This window comes from Heterodontus francisci, chromosome 11 (assembly GCF_036365525.1).
Source record: "Heterodontus francisci isolate sHetFra1 chromosome 11, sHetFra1.hap1, whole genome shotgun sequence".
Classification (NCBI taxonomy): Eukaryota; Metazoa; Chordata; class Chondrichthyes; order Heterodontiformes; family Heterodontidae; genus Heterodontus; species Heterodontus francisci.
Window position 1 is genome coordinate 63,742,111 of NC_090381.1, and position 24,043 is coordinate 63,766,153.

General features: G+C 43.1%; 1 protein-coding gene across 6 annotated transcripts in view; it reads right to left on the bottom strand.

The window, feature by feature from the left end:
• lekr1 (Leucine-, glutamate- and lysine-rich protein 1) overlaps positions 1 to 24,043 on the bottom strand; it is a 257,691-nt gene that overhangs the window by 115,588 nt on the left and 118,060 nt on the right. For all 6 annotated transcript variants that reach the window (XM_068042215.1, XM_068042211.1, XM_068042213.1 and 3 more), the window contains 2 exons: positions 12,839 to 12,958; positions 12,087 to 12,262 (listed from right to left, as the gene is read on the bottom strand). In XM_068042215.1, the coding sequence (XP_067898316.1) occupies positions 12,087 to 12,262; positions 12,839 to 12,958 (296 nt within the window). The remainder of the gene's footprint in view (positions 1 to 12,086; positions 12,263 to 12,838; positions 12,959 to 24,043) is intronic.

The window sequence follows — 24,043 nt, forward strand, 5'->3', positions numbered from 1 at the left end:
CAGGAAGGACTTCCACTCCCTAAACTTTCAGCTGGCCTGCGACCACATGCTTTATGCATGTGTGCGCTCGCTATCCTAGCAGCTGCCTTGACGCCTTCATCCTCCAGCTGTCCAGGGTGCCGCAGCTCTTCATGCCAACATCCAAACTCCATGGATGGACTCTAGAGGACAAGGGCTATGCCGTGAAGAGATGGCTATTCACATCTTTACATGAACTTGAGACAGAGGCACAGAGGTGCTACAACCGAAGCCATTTGCTCACAAGGACCACTACTGAGCAGAACATCAGGCTTCTGAAGACGTGGTTCCAGTGCCTGGATCGGTTGAGAGGTGCCTTGCAGTAGACCCCTGCAAGGGTCTCGTGCATTGTGGTGGTCTGCTACGCTGCCCATAACATGGTCCTTCAGAGAGGAGTGGACCTTGAGAGGGTGAAGTGCTAGGTTGACACAGCTCATTGGAGGAGGAGGAGGAAGAGGAGGAGGAAGATGCAGAACAGAGAGGTGCCCATGCTGAGCAGGGAGCTGGCCACGGCCACCTCAGGCGTCTAAACTCTCATCAGGATGGCGTGAACGCCAGGGTACATCTGATCCAGGCACTGCACTTCTCATCCAGCAGGACTGCATGCTCTGGAACTCACTTTGACCCGCCTGTGAGAGGACGTTCATGAAGACACAACCTTGAATAGATCCACTCTTACCACCAATGCATGGTGCATATCCATCTAGCAGACTCACTGTCCTCATTCAAAGACCACGGCTTCACTTCACCACTTCAGCCCTCTTTTCCATTTTTGCCATGAAGAAAATGGAAGTTGACATGTCTGGGATCATGTCTCAACATTTACAGAATTAGCAATAAATTACAAAGTGCACATTTACAATTGAAAAAAACCCCCAGCGAACCACTATGCTCTGACCAGCGCAGTGGCCTCTACTCTCGGCAATTTGTCCATGGTGTTCCCCTTGTGGCCACGGATGAGGTGGAGGCTGCCTGCTACATGTGTCTGCTTGCGCCTGAGATGCACCTGGCGGTCGTCCTCATTGGGGAGGTGCTGGTGGGGACACTCCAAAGGCTGCTGCACTGGCATCAATGTCGGGGCAGCCTCCATCACAAGGTCTTGCTGCGTAGATGGTTCCTGAGTCAAAGGGGCCAAGGAGGCCAATCATGATAATGGTGCCCCATGAAGGGTGGCACCCTCATCCTCATCGGTGACTGCCTCAGCCCTTGGATAGCATTTTGGATCGCTGGACAGGACCACCAGCTCAGGCGGAACTGGCATCCACTCCATGCATCTTTGCACCATCAGCACCACTGACCAGTCAATGCCGCAGAATGTCTCATACATTCTGTGCATCCACCCTGAGTGCTGCCACATATGGCTCTCCATGAGGTTGGTCACTCTCTCAAAGGAGGAACTTATGCATTCAAAGCCCTGAGCCATGGTGGCGAGAGCTCGGACAAGTGGGTGCACATTGCACGCTGCTTTAACTGGGTTTGATTAGGTGGTTTTCCAACATGTATTGGATTTCTGCTTTAACCTGGGCCTGTTTCTCTGGACATAAGCAATAAGGATGTTGTTTTATAGGAAAGGATTCCCCTACATCCACGTTATGTGTGGCTATGGTTGTACATCCTGGCTTGTCCCTACAGACTTCTTTAAATGCTTGAGTAGCCTTGTTAGGTATTCTCGTTGTTCTGCATCTAAATATGAAAGCATAGTGTTTAATAGAGTCATAGATCTCCCTAACAATTCAGTATTAGCCAACTGGATAGTCAGAGGTTCAATTTGAGAATTGTCTGGGCCTACTTCTGCCTCATCCTTACTATCCCTTTCATCCTTCACTCTCTCTACTACCTGACATGTCTGTGCTTGCTTATCCTCCTCCTGGCAGTGATATTATTTCAACATATTGGTATGATTCTTTTTCCAGTGACGTGGGGTGTCAATCAAATACTTTACTTTACCAATTCTTTTGACCACTTTACAGGGACTACTGAACCGTGCTTTCAGCAGTTCACTCTGTAAAGACAGTAATACTAATATCTCATCCCCTGGTTGAAATGTTCGGGTCTTGGCATGCTAGTCTGCCCATTTCTTCATGGTTTTTGGGAAGCATTCAGGTGTTCTTGAGCCACTTTGCAGGCTCTTGTGAGCCACTCCAGGAACACGGATACATAATCTAACACAGAAGATTTGTCCATCTGTTCTAAAAATCTTTCTCTAATTAGTTTTAGAGAACCTCTTACCTCATGTCCATAAATTAATTCAAAAGGACTAAAACTGGTAGAGTCATCGGGTGAATCCCTAGTGGCAAACAAAAGAAATTCTAGCCTTTTATCCCAATCATGGGGATATTCATGACAGTATGCCCTGATCATCATTTTGAGGATCTGATGGTACCTTTCTAAAACCCCTTGTGCCTGCAGATAGTATGCTGAAGGCTTTAACTGTGTTATACCCAAATTACCCATAACCTCCGGAAAAGATTTAGACATAAAATTGGAACCTTGATCCAACTGAATCTCAATCAGTAATCCATATCTAGTGAAGAACTGGGTTAACTTCTCTACCACTACCTGAGCAGAAATTGTTCTCAAGGGAATGGCCTCTGGGAACCGAGTAGGCGTATCCATGATAGTGAGTATATATTGGTGTCCCGCTTTTGTTTTCGATAAAGGTCCTACACAGTCTACCAACACCCTACTAAATGGTTCCCCAAAAACTGGTATGGGAATTAGAGGTGCTGATTTAATGGCAGGTTGCAGTTTTCCCACAATCCGGCACGTATGGCACATTTTACAAAACTGCACCACATCCTTGGAAAGACCTGGCCAGTACAAATGCCGGCCTATATGTGATTGGATCTTCTGGTTCCCCATAAGTCCAGCTATAGGAATTTCATGGGCTATCCTTAATATTTCCCGCCGAGACTTGTGCAGCACCACTATCTGGTGAACAACTGTCCATTCTTCGTCCACAGGCCTGAGGGAAGTCTCCACTTCCTCATCAGAATCCCATTTTTAATATAGTAGCCTTCCGAACTCCCTTTGTCTCAGCTTCAGTTACATCTGATTGTGCCACTTTACTTAACTCTGGATAGGCTTGCTGAGCCTTGATCAGAAAAGATTTATTGAACATTTCCTTCAGATTATCCAAATCCCCAAAGAAAGTTTCAGATATTCGGTTATCTGACTGCGATGCCAATTTTACCTCCAACAATGGAACTTGTTTAGCCATTGCTTGGGTCACTACATATGAAGGAAAAATTCCTTGAACCTTTTCCTGTAACTATTCTGTCTCTTTAACTTCATTTGTTTTTTCTGCGACTACTGGAGAAGCTACTACCTTTGCTCTGGCCAAATCATTCCCGAGGAATAAGTCAACTCCATCTACAGGCAAATTATGGACTACCATTCCAGACATTAGGTCACACTCCAGGTTCACCCGATGCAAAGGTACGGGTATATACTCCCCGCCTATACCATTCACTAAAACCTTGGCATTCAGTGCACTCTCTGGAGGAAAGGTTATGCCCTTCCCCAGCAAAAGGGTTTGGGTGGCTCCTGTATCCCTAAGTATAACTATAGGTTTATCTGCCTCACTTCAGAGATAAGGAGTTACTTTTCCTTTTGACAAGAATTCCCTATAACTCTCAGATATCTTATTCACGACCCCTGCACTAACCCCAATTTTTGTACTTGGCCTTACAACAGCAGTCAGAGCTACAGCCTGATCTGTCGTACTCTTGGTCCAATGGGTTTACCCCGCAACGTCCAGCATTCTGCACGAAGGTGTCCCATGTTGTGGCAATGGTAACACTTAAACTTTCGGACTTCACTTCCACCCTCAACATCTTCCTTTCTGCCCTGAGGAGGAGATCCCAGTGCTTTCCCAGCTGTCCCTTCTTGTCCCGAGCTACTTGCCTTCCTTTCACCCTCCCACCTTCTATCCTTCTCGGGTTTGTGCGGGTGACGGACAAAAGGTTTGGCTTGTAAAGAAGCTCGTAATCATCAGTGATCTCAGCTGCCTGTCTGACTGTTGAAATCTTCTGGTTCTCTACATGGATTCTTAGTAACAGAGGGAGTGAATTTTTAAATACTTCCAGGAGAATTATTTCCCTAAGGTTTCCATGCGTGGCCTCTACCTTTGGTGCCCGCATCCAACAATCAAAATTAATTTGCCTTACCCTCTCAAATTCTAAATAAATCTGCCCAGGCTGTCTCCGGGGGTTCCAAAATTTCATCCGGTAAGCTTCCAGGACTAACTCATAAGTAGCGAGAATATCCTTTTTGCCATCTCAAAATCTGCAGAAGCCTCCTCAGAAAGCATGGCATAAACTTCATGTGCTCTGCCCAGCAACCTGCTTTGCTTAAGCAGTGTCCAGCTTTCCTTCAGCCCTTTCATCAGTCTGGCTATCTTTTAAAAAGAAATGAAAAATGCCTCTGGGTCCCTTTCCTCAAACTTTGGGAGGGCTTGCATAAATTTAAACAGCTCTCCACTGGGTCCTGGGCTGGAGTAAGATCTTTCCTCACCAGAATCTTCCCTAGAGTCAAGGCCACTCTTTTGTCTTAGTTCCAGCTTTTTAACTTCAAATTCCCTTTCTTCTCTTTCTCTTTGAAATGCTCTCTCTTTTGTCCTTTCCTCTCTGTCAAGTTCAAGTTTTTTCATTATCAAATCTCTTTCCTGTTCAAGCTTAAGTTTTTCCAATCCAATTCTTTTTCCTGCTCAAGCTCAAGTTCTCTCAATTCCAATTCTTTATCTTTTTCCTTTTCAAGTTCAAACTGCTTTACCTGCAACTGAATTTTAGCTAATTCAACTGAATGACCATCTGGATCACCTTTTCTTCTTCCAATTGCAAATGCTTTGCTATTACTTCAATTATGCCTGCTTTCTTGGCCCCTGGTTTTAACTCTAACACCTACATTTCTGCCAATTCCTTCAGCATAACCTTGGTTAAGTTTCTCAAATCACTCAAGGATAAATCCTCCCTCCCCAGAAAGGTCGTAGCAACAGACAAAGACATTCTGGTAATGCAAACTTTACACTAATGCACAAGAAACCTTTTTTTCCTTCTCCTCTTTTCATTTATTATTACCCCACTTACAATTGCACACCGTCGGCTTTGGGTTATCCCGCACAGAGCCCCAATTATATGTTACAACTGAGGCAGGAGGTGTATACTGTCTTTTCTAGTCCCACTTCTCCAAAGGGCACAACATATATTTTAAAATGTTTACCCAGTTACCGATATGGTTAATCATATACTCTACTCATTATCCCAGAATAAAATTCACTAACCAGGTTTCTTTAATAAACAACAATATTATCCGTTTATTATAAAAGACTTATCCAGTAAAGAAGCAAAGCATTAATATACAGATTGAAATATGAAAGCTCCCTTTTAAAAATACCCAACACACTAACTCACACACACTGAAAAAAATACAGAAATTCTCTCTGTAAAGCTCTGTTACAAAAAAAGACCAAAAAAATGAATACTTTGGCCAAATACTTGCTAATTCTTGAAGAAAAAAGTGAAGATATGGAAGGATGTCAGTTATCCATTTTGGTCTGGCATCCGCATGCACATAGACGGGTCACTGGGACCTTTTCTGGAGCAGTTCTTTTAAGGTGGTGTCAAGAATTAATCTGGAAGTTTTTTTCAAGCTTCTCAGGAGAAATGTGGCATCAGGGGTTTCAGTTATCACATTGAATACGCAGGATTTTTCAGCGACAGGAGGAAAGAGATGAGTTAGAAGTTTTTTCCTTGGCAGGCTGATCTTCAACTGTCTTCAAAACAGTTCCCACCCCAACTGAACTGAAAACAATATCCAAACCCCAAACAGAAAGTCAACTTCCTGACCTCCATAAACCTTGACATATGGCTTCTCTATAAACATCTCCCCTTAGTCCAAGGCTCCTGTTATTTATATATCTTAAGAGATCTTAAGATCTCCAGTAAAGGTCGCTTTTAGCACTCCTTGATTCTTGCAGTTAATGTTTTCACAGTCAAATGTCCTTTCAATGAGCCGAGTGGAAAAAACAAAGTCCGGCATTTCCTCAGACTTCCAAATGAATCCATTTCCACAATTTAAATATGAGTCCTTAAAAACATATTTAAAAAAATAAAAGCACTCTCATAACACATTTCAAAGGGCAGTTAAGAGTCAGCCACAATGCTGTGGGTCTGGAGTCACATGTAAGCCAGACCAAGTAAGCACAGCAGATTTCCTTCCCTAAAGGACATTAGTGATCCAGCTGGGTGACAACAAGCGGCAGTCAGTACTTCAATTCTGCTCATGATTTTAGTCTCACTATTGCCCTATTATTAGGCGCAAACAGGGTGGCAGGAACATGAAATCACCCTCATGGTGGCTGGCATCTTAAAAATCCCAATGTATAACCAATCGCAATTTAATGGAAAAAAATGAATGGAATAAAGGCCAATTTACAGAGAACTAGAAAAGAAATCTATACAGATCGCCTGAACTTCTCCAAGTGTACAGTCTTCTTTTTAGTTGCTTAAAAAAGGTGTTTGCAACAATCAGATCATTTTCTTGACAAAATTATTTCAGTCTCTCTCCTCTTTCATTTCTTGATCCAAGGCCATATTGAATGACATGCGTTCCTGATGTTCCTTCACCAACTTTTGTGTTTAAATCGCCCATTACAATTACCACATCAGTAGATTTGACTTTCCTATCCTGAGTGGTGTGAAACAGGGCTGTGTTCTCGCACCCACACTTTTTGGGATTTTCTTCTCCCTGCTGCTTTCACATGCGTTCAAATCCTCTGAAGAAGGAATTTTCCTCCACACAAGATCAGGGGGCAGGTTGTTCAACCTTGCCCGTCTAAGAGCGAAGTCCAAAGTACGGAAAGTCCTCATCAGAGAACTCCTCTTTGCTGACGATGCTGCTTTAACATCTCACACTGAAGAATGCCTGCAGAGTCTCATCGACAGGTTTGCGTCTGCCTGCAATGAATTTGGCCTAACCATCAGCCTCAAGAAAACGAACATCATGGGGCAGGATGTCAGAAATGCTCCATCCATCAATATTGGCGACCACGCTCTGGAAGTGGTTCAAGAGTTCACCTACCTAGGCTCAACTATCACCAGTAACCTGTCTCTAGATGCAGAAATCAACAAGCGCATGGGTAAGGCTTCCACTGCTATGTTCAGACTGGCCAAGAGAGTGTGGGAAAATGGCGCACTGACACGGAACACAAAAGTCTGAGTGTATCAGGCCTGTGTCCTCAGTACCTTGCTCTACGGCAGCGAGGCCTGGACAACGTATGCCAGCCAAGAGCGACGTCTCAATTCATTCCATCTTCGCTGCCTTCGGAGAATACTTGGCATCAGGTGGCAGGACTATATCTCCAACACAGAAGTCCTTGAAGCGGCCAACATCCCCAGCTTATACACACTACTGAGTCAGCGGCGCTTGAAATGGCTTGGCCATGTGAGCCGCATGGAAGATGGCAGGATCCCCAAAGACACATTGTACAGCGAGCTCGCCACTGGTATCAGACCCACCGGCCGTCCATGTCTCCGTTATAAAGACGTCTGCAAACGCGACATGAAATCGTGTGACATTGATCACAAGTCGTGGGAGTCAGTTGCCAGCATTCGCCAGAGCTGGCGGGCAGCCATAAAGACAGGGCTAAATTGTGGCGAGTCGAAGAGACTTAGTAGTTGGCAGGAAAAAAGACAGAGGCGCAAGGGGAGAGCCAACTGTGCAACAGCCCCAACAAACAAATTTCTCTGCAGCACCTGTGGAAGAGCCTGTCACTCCAGAATTGGCCTTTATAGCCACTCCAGGCGCTGCTTCACAAACCACTGACCACCTCCAGGCGCGTATCCATTGTCTCTCGAGATAAGGAGGCCCAAAAGAAAGAAAAGAAGATTTGACTTGATCATAACACTTCAGGATGTCACCATAAAATGCCTATATTTCCTGCTCACTGTGATCTTGTGTTGAGACATAAACTTGTATGACAACCAGATCAAAAGACTTTCCTTTGATACAGAAATCAAATAGATTATGTAATGACGAAACAACAGGCTGTATTTTACAGCCCACCCGATGTCGGGGGTTGTGGCGGTGGGGGGGAGCCATAAAATGCCTCTGGGAGATGCCCGCCATGGGCCTCGACGCCGGGAAGGCCCGGCCCAATATTGCTGGTGGTGTCGAGGCCTTGTGGCGGCCCCCCTGCCGCTCGGTGATGGGACCAGAATTTACATAAGCAAGTTTATTTAAGGCTGCATTTGCTGACAACGCAACCACTAGGTGGCAAAGTACTTACACATGCACAAATGCAGGCACTTCAATTGGAATGTCAGGGTCTGCAACATTCAGGCAGCTGCTAGGAGTAAAGATGGCGCTGCTCAATTTATCACAGGAAACCTTACATTAAGTTGGATGAAAGCCCAGTAATATGCTATGTAGTTATAGGATATTAACTGTAATCCTCAGATCCATTTAACATTTCAGTAATCCTATTAAATACAAAAGGAATTTTATGGTTGAATTTCCATTGGAAGATAGTGAATTAGCACCCCGATCGATGGAAAGGAAAATCAGGCAGATTTTCGGCCACGCCACTCGCTCCCACGTTTCATCAGTCACCAGGCGCCGCCTGAAGAAGCAGGAGGGCCGCAAGGGATGACAGGGTGACGGGGTGATATTGGAGTGAGTGGCTGAGAGGAGGGAAGCAGCGCGGCCTGGAGCAAGTGGCCTGAGAGCGGGGTGGTGCGAAGCGAGGAACAACCGGTCAGGGAATAGGGGGGGGAGCAGCGAGGTCTAGAGCGAGCGGCTGAGGGGAGGAAGCGTCGAGGCCTGGAGTGTTTTGCCGAGGGGGGAAAGCTACAGCCTCAAAGTCTTCCATTCAGCCGTTTCCTCCAGCCGAGTTTGGGGGGGGGGGGTGGCGGGGCTAGATACCCAATGACGCTTTATTGCGCCTGCGCGAAGATGGACTTGGCGTGGAAATGTGATGACATTGGCGCTGCGAAATGACATTATCCTGTGCATGCACCACTAAGTCCTGGCAAGATGTGCGTTGTCAGGAATCACTATGTTTATTTAAATACCTGCATTAATGAGTGTCTCGCTCCTGATGTCCATGCCGCATTGATATTAGTGCCAGTGGCTGGCACTCCCGCGCTTTCAGTTTCTCTGTGCAGGAGTTGGGGGGGTGGGGGGGGGGGAGTGTGATTAATCTATTTTGATTGGTCTAGGGGATAGTGGGAAGGGATTGAAGGTAAAGGTTTAGAAACTTTGGTGGGGGAAGGTCAGGTACATGTGGTAAGTATTTTGGGGGGGGGAGGAGAGGGCAAGGAATGAAGTGTATGGTTATTGGGGGTGGGAGAGGGGCTAGAAACATTAATTTAATTTTTCGAATTAAATTTAACATTGCTATATCTTTAAATATTTAAACTAAGTTGAAGGGCTCGGAGCTCTTTAAAAATGGCGTTGGCGCCTGCACAGTGCGCCGGATGCCATTGCCTGGGATGGAACGGCTGCCCCCTCCACATCATCGCGGGGGGGGGGGAGGGGGGGTGCAGTATACCCCAGCCATTTAAATGAGCTGCCGTGTTCAATATCACGGTTGCACCATGACGAGCGCTCCACATACGGCCATCGCCGACATGGCCAATGTTTTCAAAACAGTATAAAGAACATTGATATGTATCCCGGCATGGATATAAACTCAGATCATTGTCTCCTTGTGGCAAAAATTAAGATGAAACTGAACATACCAAAAAAGAAAAAGATGTGTGACCACTTAGATCTTGACATGCTGAAGGATGAGAACATCAGAGAGTCATTCACACTTAAAGTAAAAAACAAGTATGAATGTCTCTGGATTGAGGAAACAGAACAGAGGCCTCAGAATAAGAAACAGAAAACAAATGGAAAAACATCAAAGTGAGTATACAATATGCCGCAAAGGAAATATTACCAAAACGGAAAAGAAAGAGAGACAAGAAGTGGATGACAGATGAGATATTATTAATGATGATAGAAAAGGGGAACAAAAATGAAACACACCTGAGTATGATGAAATTGAAAAGAAAGTAAAGAATGCAGGTAGGCAGGCTAAAGAAAAATGGTATAATGATATGTGTGATGAAGAAAGAAATCATAAAATCTTTGACAGATAGAAAGGGCTAACGACAGATAATGGTGCAAAAAAGACAAATATGGTGAAATATTGTTTGAAACAGACGCAGTAGCAAAAAGATGGACAGAATATATAAGTGAATTGTATGATGATCCAAATCGAGGGAGCCCTCGTAGATATAGAGGCAAAGGAAGACCAAACATTATGATATCAGAGGTAAAGAATGCTTTGAAATTGACGAATTCAGGAAAAGCTCCAGGAATAACTGAAGTAACAACAGAACATCTAAAAGCCCTTGGAGAAACAGAATTAGAAGTGATAACAGAAATTTATGATCAAATATATCCCAAAGGATACATTCCAAGTGACTTCAGACATTCATTATTCTTTAAGATACCCAAGAGTGCAATCAGTTTAGAACTATAAGTTTATTGAGTCATCTCATTGAAGTGATCTTGAAAACCATAATAGAAAGGAATGATAACATATTTGAAGCAGAAATTGGTGAATCACAGTCTGGATTTAGACCTGGAGTAGGAACAAGACAGGGAATATTTAACCAAAGAACAATCTTTGATAAATATCTAGAAGTAAACAAGAACATTTACATATTCTTTATAGATTCTATAAAGATTTTCTATAAAGATATGATATTTATCCAGAATCTATATTAGGACCAGCAAGTATCAGGCTAGAAGATGGGCAATCAAATATGTTTCAAGTGAAGACAGGAGTACGACAACGCTGTGTACTGTCGCCAAAATTATTCAATCTGTACACAGAACAAATATCCAGAGAATTAGATGTACTTTCAGCTGTAAAAATTGGAGGCAAGAATATAACAAACTTGTGGTTCGCTGATGACACAGGACTACTTGCAGAATCAGAAATGGCCCTAAACAATATTGTAGATCAAGTAAAATCTAAAAGTTTAGAATATGGATTGAATTTGAACACCAAAAAGACAGAAACAATGGTAGTTGGGAAGAATACATTAGAAGAAACCAGAGAGAAGATTGAAGTGGATGATGTCACCCTGGAACAAGTAAATAAGTTTGTCTATTTATGACAAATGATGATAGTACATGCGATGCCAAAGTCAGAAGAAGGATAGAGTTAGCCAGAAGTAATTTTGTGAAGATGAAGGAGTATTAACTTCAAGAAAGCTCAAGCTTTTAACTATGAAAAAACTCATAAGGTTCCACATTCTATCCACTTTCCTGTATGCCTCAGAAACATGGACGATAAGTAAAGATCTGTGGAAGAAAATAGACACCTTTGAAATGTGGATGTTAAGACAGATGCTTAAAATTCCTTATACAGACACTAAGATAAATAAAAAGGTGCTTGAAATTGTAAGAGCAAAAAGAACACTTAAAAAGTGACATCCAGAAAAGAAAATGTCAGGTCAATGCCATTTGACCAGAGCTGAAAAGCTACGGAGATCTCTTCCAGAGGGCAAAGTAGCGGGCAGCAGAAAGAGGGATCAACCTAGGCATAGTTGGATGATGGACGCCACAGAGGTTGCAGATGAGCTGCAGTGGATGTGTGAGGATGGTGCAATATAGATGAACATGACATACCATGACAGCAGATCTCCTGGTAGGTGTAGCCACAAGCAGCAGCAGCAACAGCTGAAAAGAAAATGTTCCTTAATCCAGTGATTTCACTCTGAATGGACTTTGATATTATTTTTGCTGAAGAAAATGCAAGCTTTAGCTTGAATTCATTCTAGGATTTGCAACTCACACTGTACTCAGTATATCTGAAAATTTAATGATGAAACACAATCAAATTTTCTGACTAGAATAAAACAACTAACTTTTCTATGTGCACAAGGAACTCTAAGGGTGCATTTGAAATATAAAATGACCATTTTGTGTCAAAACTAATAAAAAGCAGTGTATATAAAACCCCATCATTTATTGATATTTAGCTGCACCAGTAACAGGATTACACTCACCCATCTGTACAGCACTGCTGGTGGCCTCCACGCAATGTGTCAGTGTTTTGCTGAAAGGGCCCCATATCACCAAATTACTCCTTACTTCTTCCCTAAGCACTGCCAGTTCAATCCTTATTCCCTGAAGGAAAGTGGTTGCCTGTTCCACAATGTGTTCTTGCTGCTTTGTTCTTTCCCTGTGAAATATGATATTGATTCAGTTCAAAGATAGAATCCCTTCTGTTAATTTACTTTGACCAGATTTTAATATGGTGCTAATTCAGTCCCAATTACGTAATCTCAATGTAGACCAACAGTCAATCTGAAGGAATTCAGCACTTTCACTTCAATGAAACCTAAATTGAAGATTGTACAAAATAGAAATGCTGTCTGCATCAGAGTAACAGAAGACCAGCCACGAATCTAGACGATTACTTTGACTTGGCTAGGGAAACTGCTGTCTTTAATTATTTAGATTGATGCTATAAGCATGCAACGTGTCACCTGCTTTGTTTGATCCCCTTTATCCAATGCAAACCAAAAGAATCTGCAAGCCTGCAGTAACATAAGAAACATTTGAAAGATTCCAAACAGTTGTTAAACATCTGCTGCCTTTTCCCTGTCATGCTATCCTGATTCTTTATTTAAAACAAAACCTTCTAATTTCACATGCCATGTACTCTCCAAGCAATATAATGACAACATGCATTTTAGTGATTTTTCCTTCCCGATTTTTCAGTAGTATTTGTGCATGATTTTACTGGTTTCCTTACCTGAAAAGTTTTGATTGGTTCTGAGCTACTACCAACTGACCCCAAATGCCCTCCATTTTCAAAAATGTGTTCTCCAGTTCTTTCTGCTTAGTTGCAAGTTGTAGATTCAAGAAATTCAAACTGAAAAATAGGTGAGAATGTAATTATTTACAACACCATGCAAGATAGAGAATGAAGGAATATTTTGAGCAAAACAAATGCCTGTGCTTTTTTTCAATAAACTTCTCGAACAAATGTAACTAAATTGTGAGTATTAATGTAAATATTTTTAAACAAGCTTACAACTGCAAAATGTATCAGTGCTGTTTTAATACTAGAACATTATCTTGAAATACATACATTTCTTTCCCTGCTTCAAATCTTTGGAATTGCTTATAAAGTAATACATAAGTTGGCTTCTGGGCTGGCAGCTCTTCACTGAGGTCTTATCCTTTGCAACAACATCCTTGGTCATCCATTATCATCCTTTGCCCTTTCTCCCCAATCTCTTTTCTTCCTTTCTTCTTTCATGAAAGATACCCTGACTGTGATAATGGATGCATTTTAGCCCAAATTACAAGTTCAAGCTACAAGTTTAAAGGTACCTGTGCAGAGCCCCCAAACCTGCTTCTTTGTTTTCACTGAGCTCTTCAACTGCTGGAGCTCTGCTGAAATTTGACTTGCTGAACCCCTGGATTCTTCCGCCATTAGAAGTACACTGCTCTACTGCTTGACTCAGTTGTTGTGACTACTCTGTTACTCAGTCACTTCAAGCTTTAAGGTACCTTTTTCTAGCCTACAACACATCCCTCTTCTGCTGTTACCTGCTGAGCTTCTGACTACTTTAATGTACTTTAAGGGGTGTAGCATAAAACAGAAAGGGTAGTACCCCTGATGAGAAGCATACCACATTTTTTGGATGGTCCCAAATCTTTGGTCGTCTCTGCTTACACAACTCTCACCTATGGCTCCAAGAAGTTGCCTGTGGCATTATGGCAGCCATTATGGCAGTTTTTGTGGAAAGCTCAGATCCTCAATATGGGTGCATCAGATGCTGCAAGACATCAACTGCATCCTTCCCCATCTCCTGACGGCTCAACCTCATCTGCCACTGGATTCAGATGGGGGATGGTGCAGAGAGATTGAGGCAAAATCTGGACAAATTTCCCTCACTTAAATCAACCTCATGCACCAGTGCCATTCATCTCATATCTGTTTTCTTCTCATCATTATCTTCCATACCTTCATTCCACAAACACTTGTTTGTGGGATGTGGGCATCGCTGACTAGGCCAGCATTTGTTGCCCATCTCTAATTGGCCTTGAACTGAGTGGCTTGCTAGGCCATTTCAGAGTCAACCACATTGCTGTGGATCTAGAGTCACATGTAGGCCAGACCAGGTAAGGACAGCAGATTTCCGTCCCGAAAGGACATTAGTGAACCAGATGGGTTTTTACAACAATCGACAATGGTTTCATGGTCACCATTGGATGAGCTTTTAATTCCAGATTTACAAACGGAATTCAAATTTCACCAAATTCCAAATCTCCAAATTCTAAATTTCAAAGCATTAGCCTGGTCTCTGGATTGCTAGTCCAGTGACATTACCACTACACCACCGCCTCCCTGGTTATGTTTGCTCAAAACAGGAACTCAGCACTGCTATTCAAAAACATTTGATCACTGTAAATGCAGCTTCTGGTGATAGTGAAGCTGACTGAAACTGCCTTAGAAATGCAGCCCACAATGCAGCCAAGGAAATCTTGGGCCCGACTGCTGTAAACATCAGGACCAGTTTGATGAAAATGATGATGATGTATAAACACTACATGAGAAATACCATCTGCACTCATCATGACTAAAAGACAAATGATCAACCAAAAAGAAGCAAGCTTAGGATAACATTCATAAACAAATCCAGACCAAAATAAGGATTATGTGTGACACCTGGTGGAGCAAAAAGACAGATGAACTGCAGTTTGATGCTGACAAGAAGGGCATGAACTTCTATAAGATGCTCAAAACAGCAAATGGCCGACATTTCATTGGTTTCACTGCTGCTATGAGCATTGATGAAACTACTCGCCTCACAGACAAAAATCAGATAAATAAAAGCAAAATACTGCAGATGCTGGAAATCTAAAATAAAAACAGAAAGTGCTGGGCAAACGCAGCAGGTCTGGCAGCATCTGTGAAGAGAGAAGCAGTTTCAGGTCAGTGACCTTTCATCAGAATTGGCAAAGGTTAGAAATGTAATAGGTTTTAAACAAGTAAAGTAGGGGTGGGGGGAAAGAGAACAAAAGGGAAGATGCGTGATAGGACAGAATGCCGGAAAGACTAACTGACAAGATCAAGGGATAAAGGCAAAGAGAGTGTGCTAACAGTGAGATGAAAGACAAAACATTAGTGCAGAGAGAGTGTTAATGACAGAATAATGAGCAGCCGTAGCCAAAAGCACAAACATGAAAAAAAAACAGTGGGCAGGTACATGGTAAAAAAAAACTAAATAAAATAAAATAAAAATATAAAAGGGCCGGTCATGCTTTGAAATTATTGAACTCAATGTTCAGTCCGGTAGGCTGTAGCATGCCTAATCGGAAAATAAGGTGCTGTTCCCCGAGCTTGCATTGATGTTCACTGGAACACTGCAGAGTGCGGTGCACGATTAAAATTCAACCCTTGGTCTTTTTATTCCCACAGTATCAATCACAGGCGGGACCATCTCTTCCTTGTATCTCTCACTAGTCACATCCCCCTCCAACCCTACGTCTTTCTGCATCCTCCCCTGGAAGAAATTCTCTCCCAAGTCACATACAACAGCAATTTCAAACTCAAAACTGTCTAGCTGTTAACCCTCCATTCACTATGATTCTTCTGCAGCTATTGATCTGCTCAATCACACACTCCCATCTACCTATGATTTTGTTGTTTCCAGCAAGATTCTGACTCTTTCACACTCTGGTCCAAGGGGCGCAGACTTGGACCTATACACACCACAAAAGCCATTCATCAGGCCCTCCTCTCCTCTGCTAAAGAAGCTCACCACTCCAAGATCATCCTGGAGTAAAGTTAACACCTAGCTTCCCTTTTCCACAACCAACAGTCTCTTTAAAGCCCTCTCCAGCCCCTTCCATTCTCACCTCCAACAAGTGTGAGGAGCTCATAGACCTCTTTGTCACTAAGCCTGAGACCATCCCTTCATCTGCTTCTGCCACTTAACTACCTTCCCTTTGCCCACAAAGCCATGGTTTCCCCTTCTCTAGCCCTGAACTCTTCTGAGCTCTTCCTGAACTTTTCTCCCATCTCCCTTCATACACTGCCAAGCTTATCTTATCCATAAGACCGATATCCTTCTCTCTTGACCCATTCCAACTAAACTACAGAGTACTCAACCTCCCTTCCTGACCCCCATGCTATTTGATAATGTTGATAAATCCTTTTCCTCAGGTATTGTCTCCCTCCTTTTTCAAATTTATTTTTCTCCTCAAAAATCCCACCCATTACTCCTTAGTCCTTGAAAACAACTAAGCCATCTCTAACCTCCCTTTCCTCCCGAAAATCCTTGAGCATGTCGCTTCCCAAATCCATACCCATTTTTCCTGCAACTTCATGTTTGAAGCAACCCTAATCAAAGCCACAAATGGCATCCTCTCTGTGGCCTTTGACACAGTTGACCATACCATCCACCTCCAATGCCGCATCCAGTGTCCAGTTCAGTGGGACTGCCCTCATGTACTACTACTACTCTATTATTTTACTCTTACCTATCCAGTCATAGCCAGGGAATCTCCTGCAATGGCTTCTTTTGCACTGTTAGCACTGGAGTCCCCCAAGGATCTGTCTTTGCCCCTCCAATTTCATGTCCATTTGCTGTTCGTCAGTGGGATCATCTGAAGACATGTCAACTTTCACAAGTTCGACATGTGCTCACACTAAGCTCCACCTCACACCAACTCTCTCAGCTGCTGACTGTCTGTGTTGTCAGAATGCTTGTCTGACATCCAGTCCTGGTTGAGCTGCAATTTTCTTCAATTAAATATTGGGAAGACCAAAGCCATTAGCTGGGATTTTATCCAGGTGACGGGAGGTCTCAACCACTGTCAAAAGCAGTGGCGAGAGCCCTGCATCGCCTGCCCTGGGAAGGCCTGCCAGATCAAGAGCCAATTAGGCACTTAAGTGGACAGTGGTGGGACTTGCCCGAGATCAGGCACCTCAACGGCAGAAGTCTTGCCTGCTAACAGCTGTCAGCCAATCAGAGGCCGGCAGCTCTTTAACTGAGCAGCACCACTGTGGAGGCGGTGACTGCTGCTGGTAGAGCATTTATCCATAGCCCTGGACCCAGGTCACAGGTAAGTCAGGGCAGGAGGGGTTTCACGGGGTGGGGGTCGCGGGGGCTGGTTGTAGTGGGGGGTGTAAGGGGTCAGCAGCAGGGGCAGGGCGGTGGCTCTCAACAGGTCCCACCTTTCCCAATGCCGGGTCCCATGGTGTGCTCCACATAAAGCGACAGGCACATCCACCACTGGGCTAATTATGGCGGTGGAGGGATGAAGCCCTTAACTATCCATTTCGGGGCTTTAATTGACAGTGGGGTTTGAAGGCCTTTCATTGGCCTTCCCACTGCGGACATAATTTGGTTGGAGACAGGAGGGTGGTGGGGTGCCCCCCCCCCAACCCCCCGGCACTATCCTGCCCAATTATATGCTCTTCCCACCTCAAAACCTGATGTGGAGAAGAGCATAAAATTCCCCATATTGTCTTATATCCTCCGCTACAAAATATGTTTACTCTCCATGAATTCTATCCCTCTCCCTGGCACTTCTTTAACCAGACTGTTCATGATCCTGATGTCGTATTTGACCCCGAGCTGAGCTTCTGACCCTATATCCTCTTTATCACAAGAACACCTACTTTCACCTCTGTGACATCACCCGTCTCTGTTCCTGCCAGCTTATCTACCACTAAAACCTTCATCCATGGTTTGTTAGCTCCAGATTTGATTATTCCAATATTCTCCTAGCTGACTTTCGATCTTCCACCCTTTATACCCAAAAAATATTCATTTTGTTGATTAGTCTATTGTTTATTCAGAGTTTGGGAAAGTTGGCCCTCAAAATATCAAGGCACAAAAGTCAGTGAAAATAATGGACTAGATTTTGCTCTAAGTGGCGAACGAATGGTGCCAGCATTTCATTACACTTGCACTTGCCTACAGATTTTCTATTGTATTTTATACTGGAACCCACTGTAATTAGAGAGCCATTTCAGCACAGCACTCTCTTCACGGAATCTGCGACCTGCATGAACAGGTCAAGCAACTGTATAGCTCCTTAACTAATCAGATTGAAGAATCGCTAATGAGCAGCACAGAGTATCAACCAGGAAGTGTCATTAGAATAGTTAATTCAATGTCAAATCGGGTAAAGAAAGCAAAATAAAGAGACAGAAAGAAAAAGTAAATAAAAATGCATTAAAATGTCTAATATTTTAAAATCTCCAACAATAATTCAAATCTGAGGGAAGGAAATACCACATGTAAAAGTTAATGTTCAGTGCCAGGTAGGTTGTTAGGTAGTAATTAAGACTTATCACGCCATTAAAAAAAATTACTTACACAGGAATAGACAAGCCCCAGCATTTTTTCGCAAGTTTAGTGGGTATTTATCATGCAGTTACACAAGTTCATGTTGTTACATATAATTCAGTGCTGAATTTTTCAGTGTTATAGTGCAGCTTCTGGAGGAGCAGGGCAACTCGTACATTAACTTCCTGATTTCTACGTTCAACTACATGTGCAGTTGCTGGATGGTGCTGTTAAATTTACACTTTAATAAAGTTGAGCACTGTTAGCTTCACCTCCATGTTTACAGAAAAATACCATCCATTATCTAGAGTCTAGTAGCAATGAGTCCAGATGATTAGCTTTCAGCTAACTTCAAAAGGTTTCATCCAAAAAAAGATACATGCTATACAATTGGTTCTGCACTTTAAATTGCTACAAACTACTCAAACATGCAACAATCAACATTTTTAAAGCAAAAACTAAACTCCTGATCAAATAATTCTTTCTATCACTTACTCACTTCCCTATTTAATTCCTATAAATGTTCCTTTGTTATTCCTGCGGTCAGAGTACTCTGTGTCACTAAATTAGTCCTGAGGGGTCATGATAACTTTCTTTTACTGGATAGATGATTTCAGTGCTGATTCAGAGTTCCTGTATAAAGTCCACCTGCTGTGACATCAGTTTTTCAACTTATACTCAAATAATTTCACAGGCATGGGTATTGCACAACCACAGTGAGTCCATTTCCCCAAATTTCTCAGCAGACAAATGCCACAACAACCTGGATAGCTTTAATAATTATACTTTTCTCTTTACCATTTTAGTTGATAATTCACAACCACAAACATGCTTGAAAAAAAGAAACATAAAACAGCTATCGAGCACTTTCCACAGGGCCCTGCAGTAATAGGAATTTGGACTAAAAATAAGGATAGAAAAAACATTCCAAGTCGATTTCGGCATTTGAAAATGCAGTGAGCATAGACAGCTGCAACTAGAAGAATAAATAACATCTGGAAACATTCACAATAATTAAAGGAAATAAATTCATTATTTGTTTTGAAAAATGTAACCAAGTTAATGCATCTGTTCTGATGATCCAACCTTCCACAACAGTGCTTCTGATATGTCTTCCTTTTCCTCAACTGAGGATTCCCTCCCAATGTAGTTGACATGACCCTCAACCATGTCCGACCCATTTCCAGCACTTCTGCCCTCACCCCTTCCTCTCCTTCCCAGAATAGCAACAGGGTTCCCCTTGTCCTCACTTTTCGCCCCACCAGCCTCCACATCCAAAGGATCAGCCTCCGCCATTTCCGCCACCTCCACCGTGATACCACCACCAAACACATCTTCCCTCCCCTCCCCTGTCAGCATTCCAAAGGGACCGTTCCTTCCACGATACCCTGGTTTACTTCTCCATCACCCCCTTTACTTCAGCCCCTTCCCATGCCACCTTACCATGTAATTGCAGGAGGTGTAATATCTGTCCTTTTAGCTCCTCTCTCCTCACTATCCAAGGCCCCAGGTGAAGCAGTGATTTACTTGTACTTCTTTCAATTTAGTATACTGTATTCGCTACTCACAATGCGGTTGCCTCTACATTGGGGAGACCAAACGTAGATTGGGTGACCATTTTGCGGAATACCTCTGCTCAGTCTGCAAGCATGATCCTGAGCTTCCAGTTGCTCGCCATTTTAATTCACCACCCTGCTCTCACGCCCACATTTCTGTCCTTGGCCTGCCTCAGTGTTCCAGCGAAGCTCAACGCAAGCTCGTGGAACAGCATCTCATCTTCCAATTAGGCACTCCACAGCCTTCTGGACTCAACATTGAGTTCAACAATTTCAGAGCATGTCTGCCATTTTTTATTTTAATTTTATTTATTTTAACCATGTGCCTGTCTTAAACTTGTTTTTCAGGTTTTTGCTTTTGGATAGAGCTGTTCATTATTCTGCCATTAACACTCTCTCTGGACTAATGCTTTGTCTTTTACTACTACCATTAGCCCTCACTTTGCCTTTAGTTTCGTGGCATCTATGTCATTTAATCTCTCCTGCCTCTGCCCCATCCCTTTTGTTCTTCTTCCCCCCAGCCCCCTTTCACTTGCTCAAAACCTATTACATTTCTAACTTTTGCCAATTCTGATGAAAGGTCACAGACCTGAAACGTTAACTTTGTTTCTCTCTCCACAGATGTTGCCAGATCTGCTGAGTATTTACAGCATTTTCTGTTTTTATAACAAAGTTAATGCACTTTTATTTCTCATAAGAATAATGTAGTTTTTACATACTTCAAATTGTTTGAAAATGTATCACTCAGAGACACAAGTACCAAATTGAGCTCACTTGCAAAACAGTGATTCTGGAATAGTTGCAGGAATGCTACTCCACTTCTAATTAAATTGTTAGTTGCTGCACAAAAGTCCATGAAAGTCTGTGGGTAGCTTTGGAAAAAAAAAGAAAGTATGTCTGAAGGAGAGAATAGCAATATGGTAAAATCAAGCAGATTGTTTCAGGAAGGAATAGGAACTTTTACAGTTATAAGGCATTAGTGACTAAGGCCACATCAGGGAAAAACAGTGAAATGTTAAAATTGAAGGCACTATATCTGAATGCACAAAGTATTCATAACAAGAGAGATGAATTATTGCTACAAATTGAGATAAATGGGTTTGATCTAGTAGCTATTTCTGTGGGTGACCAAGGTTGGGAAATAAACATTCCAGGGTGCTTGACTTTTAGAAAAGATAGGCAAAATGGAAAAGGAGGTGGGGTAGCCTGATAATAAAAGATGATAAAGGCAGTAGCCCATAAAATCAAGATGTAGAAATCAGTATGGGTGCAGCTTTCTTTTTTTATCTTTCATGGGATGGGAGCATCGCTGGCAAGGTCAGCATTTGTTGGCCATTCCTAATCGCCCTTGAAAAAGTGGTGGTGAGCTGCCTTCTTGAACCACTGCAGTCCATCTGGTGTGGTTACACCCACAGTGCTGTTAGGGAGGGAGTTCCAGGATTTTGATCCAGCCACAGTGAAGAAATGGCGATATATTTTCAAGTCAAGATGATGTGTGGCTTGGTGGGGAACTTGCAGGTGGTGGTGTTCCCATGCAGCTGCTGCCCTTGAGGTGGTGGAGGTCGCGAGTTTGGAAAGTGCTGTCGAAAGAGGCTTGGCACGTTGCTGCAGTGCGTCTTGTATAGGGTACATACTGCTGCCACTATGCACCAGTGGTGGAGGGAGTGAATATTTAAGGTGGTGGATGGGATGTCAATCAAGCAGGCTGCTTTGTCCTGGATCGTGTCAAGGTTCTTGAGTGTTGTTGAAGCTGCATTCATCCAGGCAAGTAGAGAGTATTCCATCACACCCCTGACCTGCGCCTTGCAGATGGTGGATAGGCATTGGGGAGTCAGGAGGTGAGTTACTTGCTGCAGAATTCCCAGCCTCTGACCTACTCTTGTAGCCACAGCACTTATATGGCTGGTGCAGTTAAGTTTCTGGTCAATGGTAACCCCCAGGATTTGGATGGTGGATGATTCAGCAATGGTAATGCCGTTGAATGTCAAGGGAAGATAGTTAGATTCTCTCTTGTTGGAGATGGTCATTGCCTGGCACTTGTGTGATGCGAATGTTACTTGCCATTTATTAGCTTAAGCCTGGATGTTGTCCAGGTCTTGCTGCATGTGAACACGGACTGCTTCAGCATCTGAGGAGTCGCGAATGGTACTGAACATTGTACAATCATCAGTGAACATCCCCACTTCTGATCTTATGGTGGAGAGATGGTCACTGATGAAGCAGCTGAAGATGGTTGGGCCTAGGACACTACCCTGAAGAACTCCTGCAGCGATGTCCTAGGGCTCAGATGTTTGACCTCCAACAACCAGAATCATCTTCCTTTACACTAGGTATGACTCCAACCAGTGGAAAGATTTCCACTGATTCCAATTGACTGCAGTTTTGCCAGGGCTTCTTGATTCCTCACTTGGTCAAATGGTGCCTTGATGTCAAGGGCAATCACTCTCACCTCACCTCTTGAACTGGGCTCTTTTGTCCATGTTTGAACCAACGCCTGGAGCCGAGTGGCCCTGGCAGAACCCAAACTGACCTATGTGGTAGGTGTGTGGGTCGAATATCAGGAATGAAACCAGGAAGCAGTTCTTCACATAGAGAATGATAGAAATCTGGAACTCTCTCCCCTAAAAGGCTGTGGATACTGAGTCAAAAAGCTTTCAAGACTGAAGGTGATAGATTTTTGCTAGGTAAGGTAAAGGTTTCAAGGGATATGGAGAAAAACTGGGGACATGGGGTTGAGGTACAGATTAGCTATGATCTAACTGAATGGCTAACTGATCTAACTTCTTTTCCTACATTACTATAACATGGGTTGACCTGGTGCACGCTGCATACTTTAATTCCACATTACACTTACAGCATCTTCTATGATGTATCTCTTTCAGATATGTACAGAATTTGTCAACAGCAGCTGAAAATTCCAGCACTCAGGCCCAGATGAAATTCCCAATTCAAGTCCCAGGTTCCAGACAGAAAGGCAAGCCTACATAAGAAAAGTTCTTACAGGCATTTCTGCATTCATGAACTGACCAATTTTATGATTAAGTTAATGATAATGTTTTTGCAGATTTATGTTATTTTCTATGTAAAGTTCTAAAAGCCATTTTACCTGTATACTCACCTCAGCGGAAGAGAAAAATGGTGGCCGAACACAATTTGGAGAAATTATCATCGAATCATAGAATGGTTACAGCACAGAGGGCGGCCATTCGACCTGTCGTGTCCGTCCCAGGTCTCTATAAGAGCAATTCACCTAGTCCTACTCCCTTGCCTTTTCCCTGTAGCCCTGCAAATTTTTTCTCTTCAGATAATTATCCACTTCTCTTTTGAAAGCCTCCATTTAATCTGCCTCCACCACACTTTCAGGCAGTGCATTCCAGATCCTAACCACTCACTGCATGAAAAAGATTTTCCTCATGTCGCCATTGCTTCTTTTGCCAATCAACTTAAATCGGTGTCCTCTGGTTCAGGATCGTTCCGCCAATGGGAACAGTTTCTCTCGATCTACTCTGTCCAGACCCCTCATGATTTTGAACACCTCTATTAAATCTCCTCTTAATCTTCTCTACTCCAAGGAGAACAGCCCTAGCTTCTCCAACATATCTACGTAATTGAAGTTCCTCATCCCTGGAACCATTCTTGTGAATCTTTTCTGCACTCACTCTAATGCCTTAACATCCTGTGGTGCCCAAAACTGGACACAATACTCCAGTTGAGGCTGAACCAGTGTTCATCATAACTTCCTTGTACTCTGTGCCCCTACTTGTAAAGCCCAGGATCCCATATGCTTTATTAACCACTTCCTCAACCTGCCCTGCAACCTTCAATGATTTTTGCACATATACCCCCAGATCCCTCTGCTCCTGTTCCCCCTTTAGAATTGTATGCTTTCATTTATATTGCCTCTCCTCGTCCTTCCTACTAAAATGAATCACTTCACATTTTTATGCATTAAATTTCATCTGACAATTGTCCGCCCATTCCACCAGCCAGTCGATGTCCTCTTTAAGTCTATCACTATCCTCCTCACAGTTCACAATACTTCCAAATTTTGTGTCATCAGCAAATTTTGAAATTGTACCCTGTCATTAA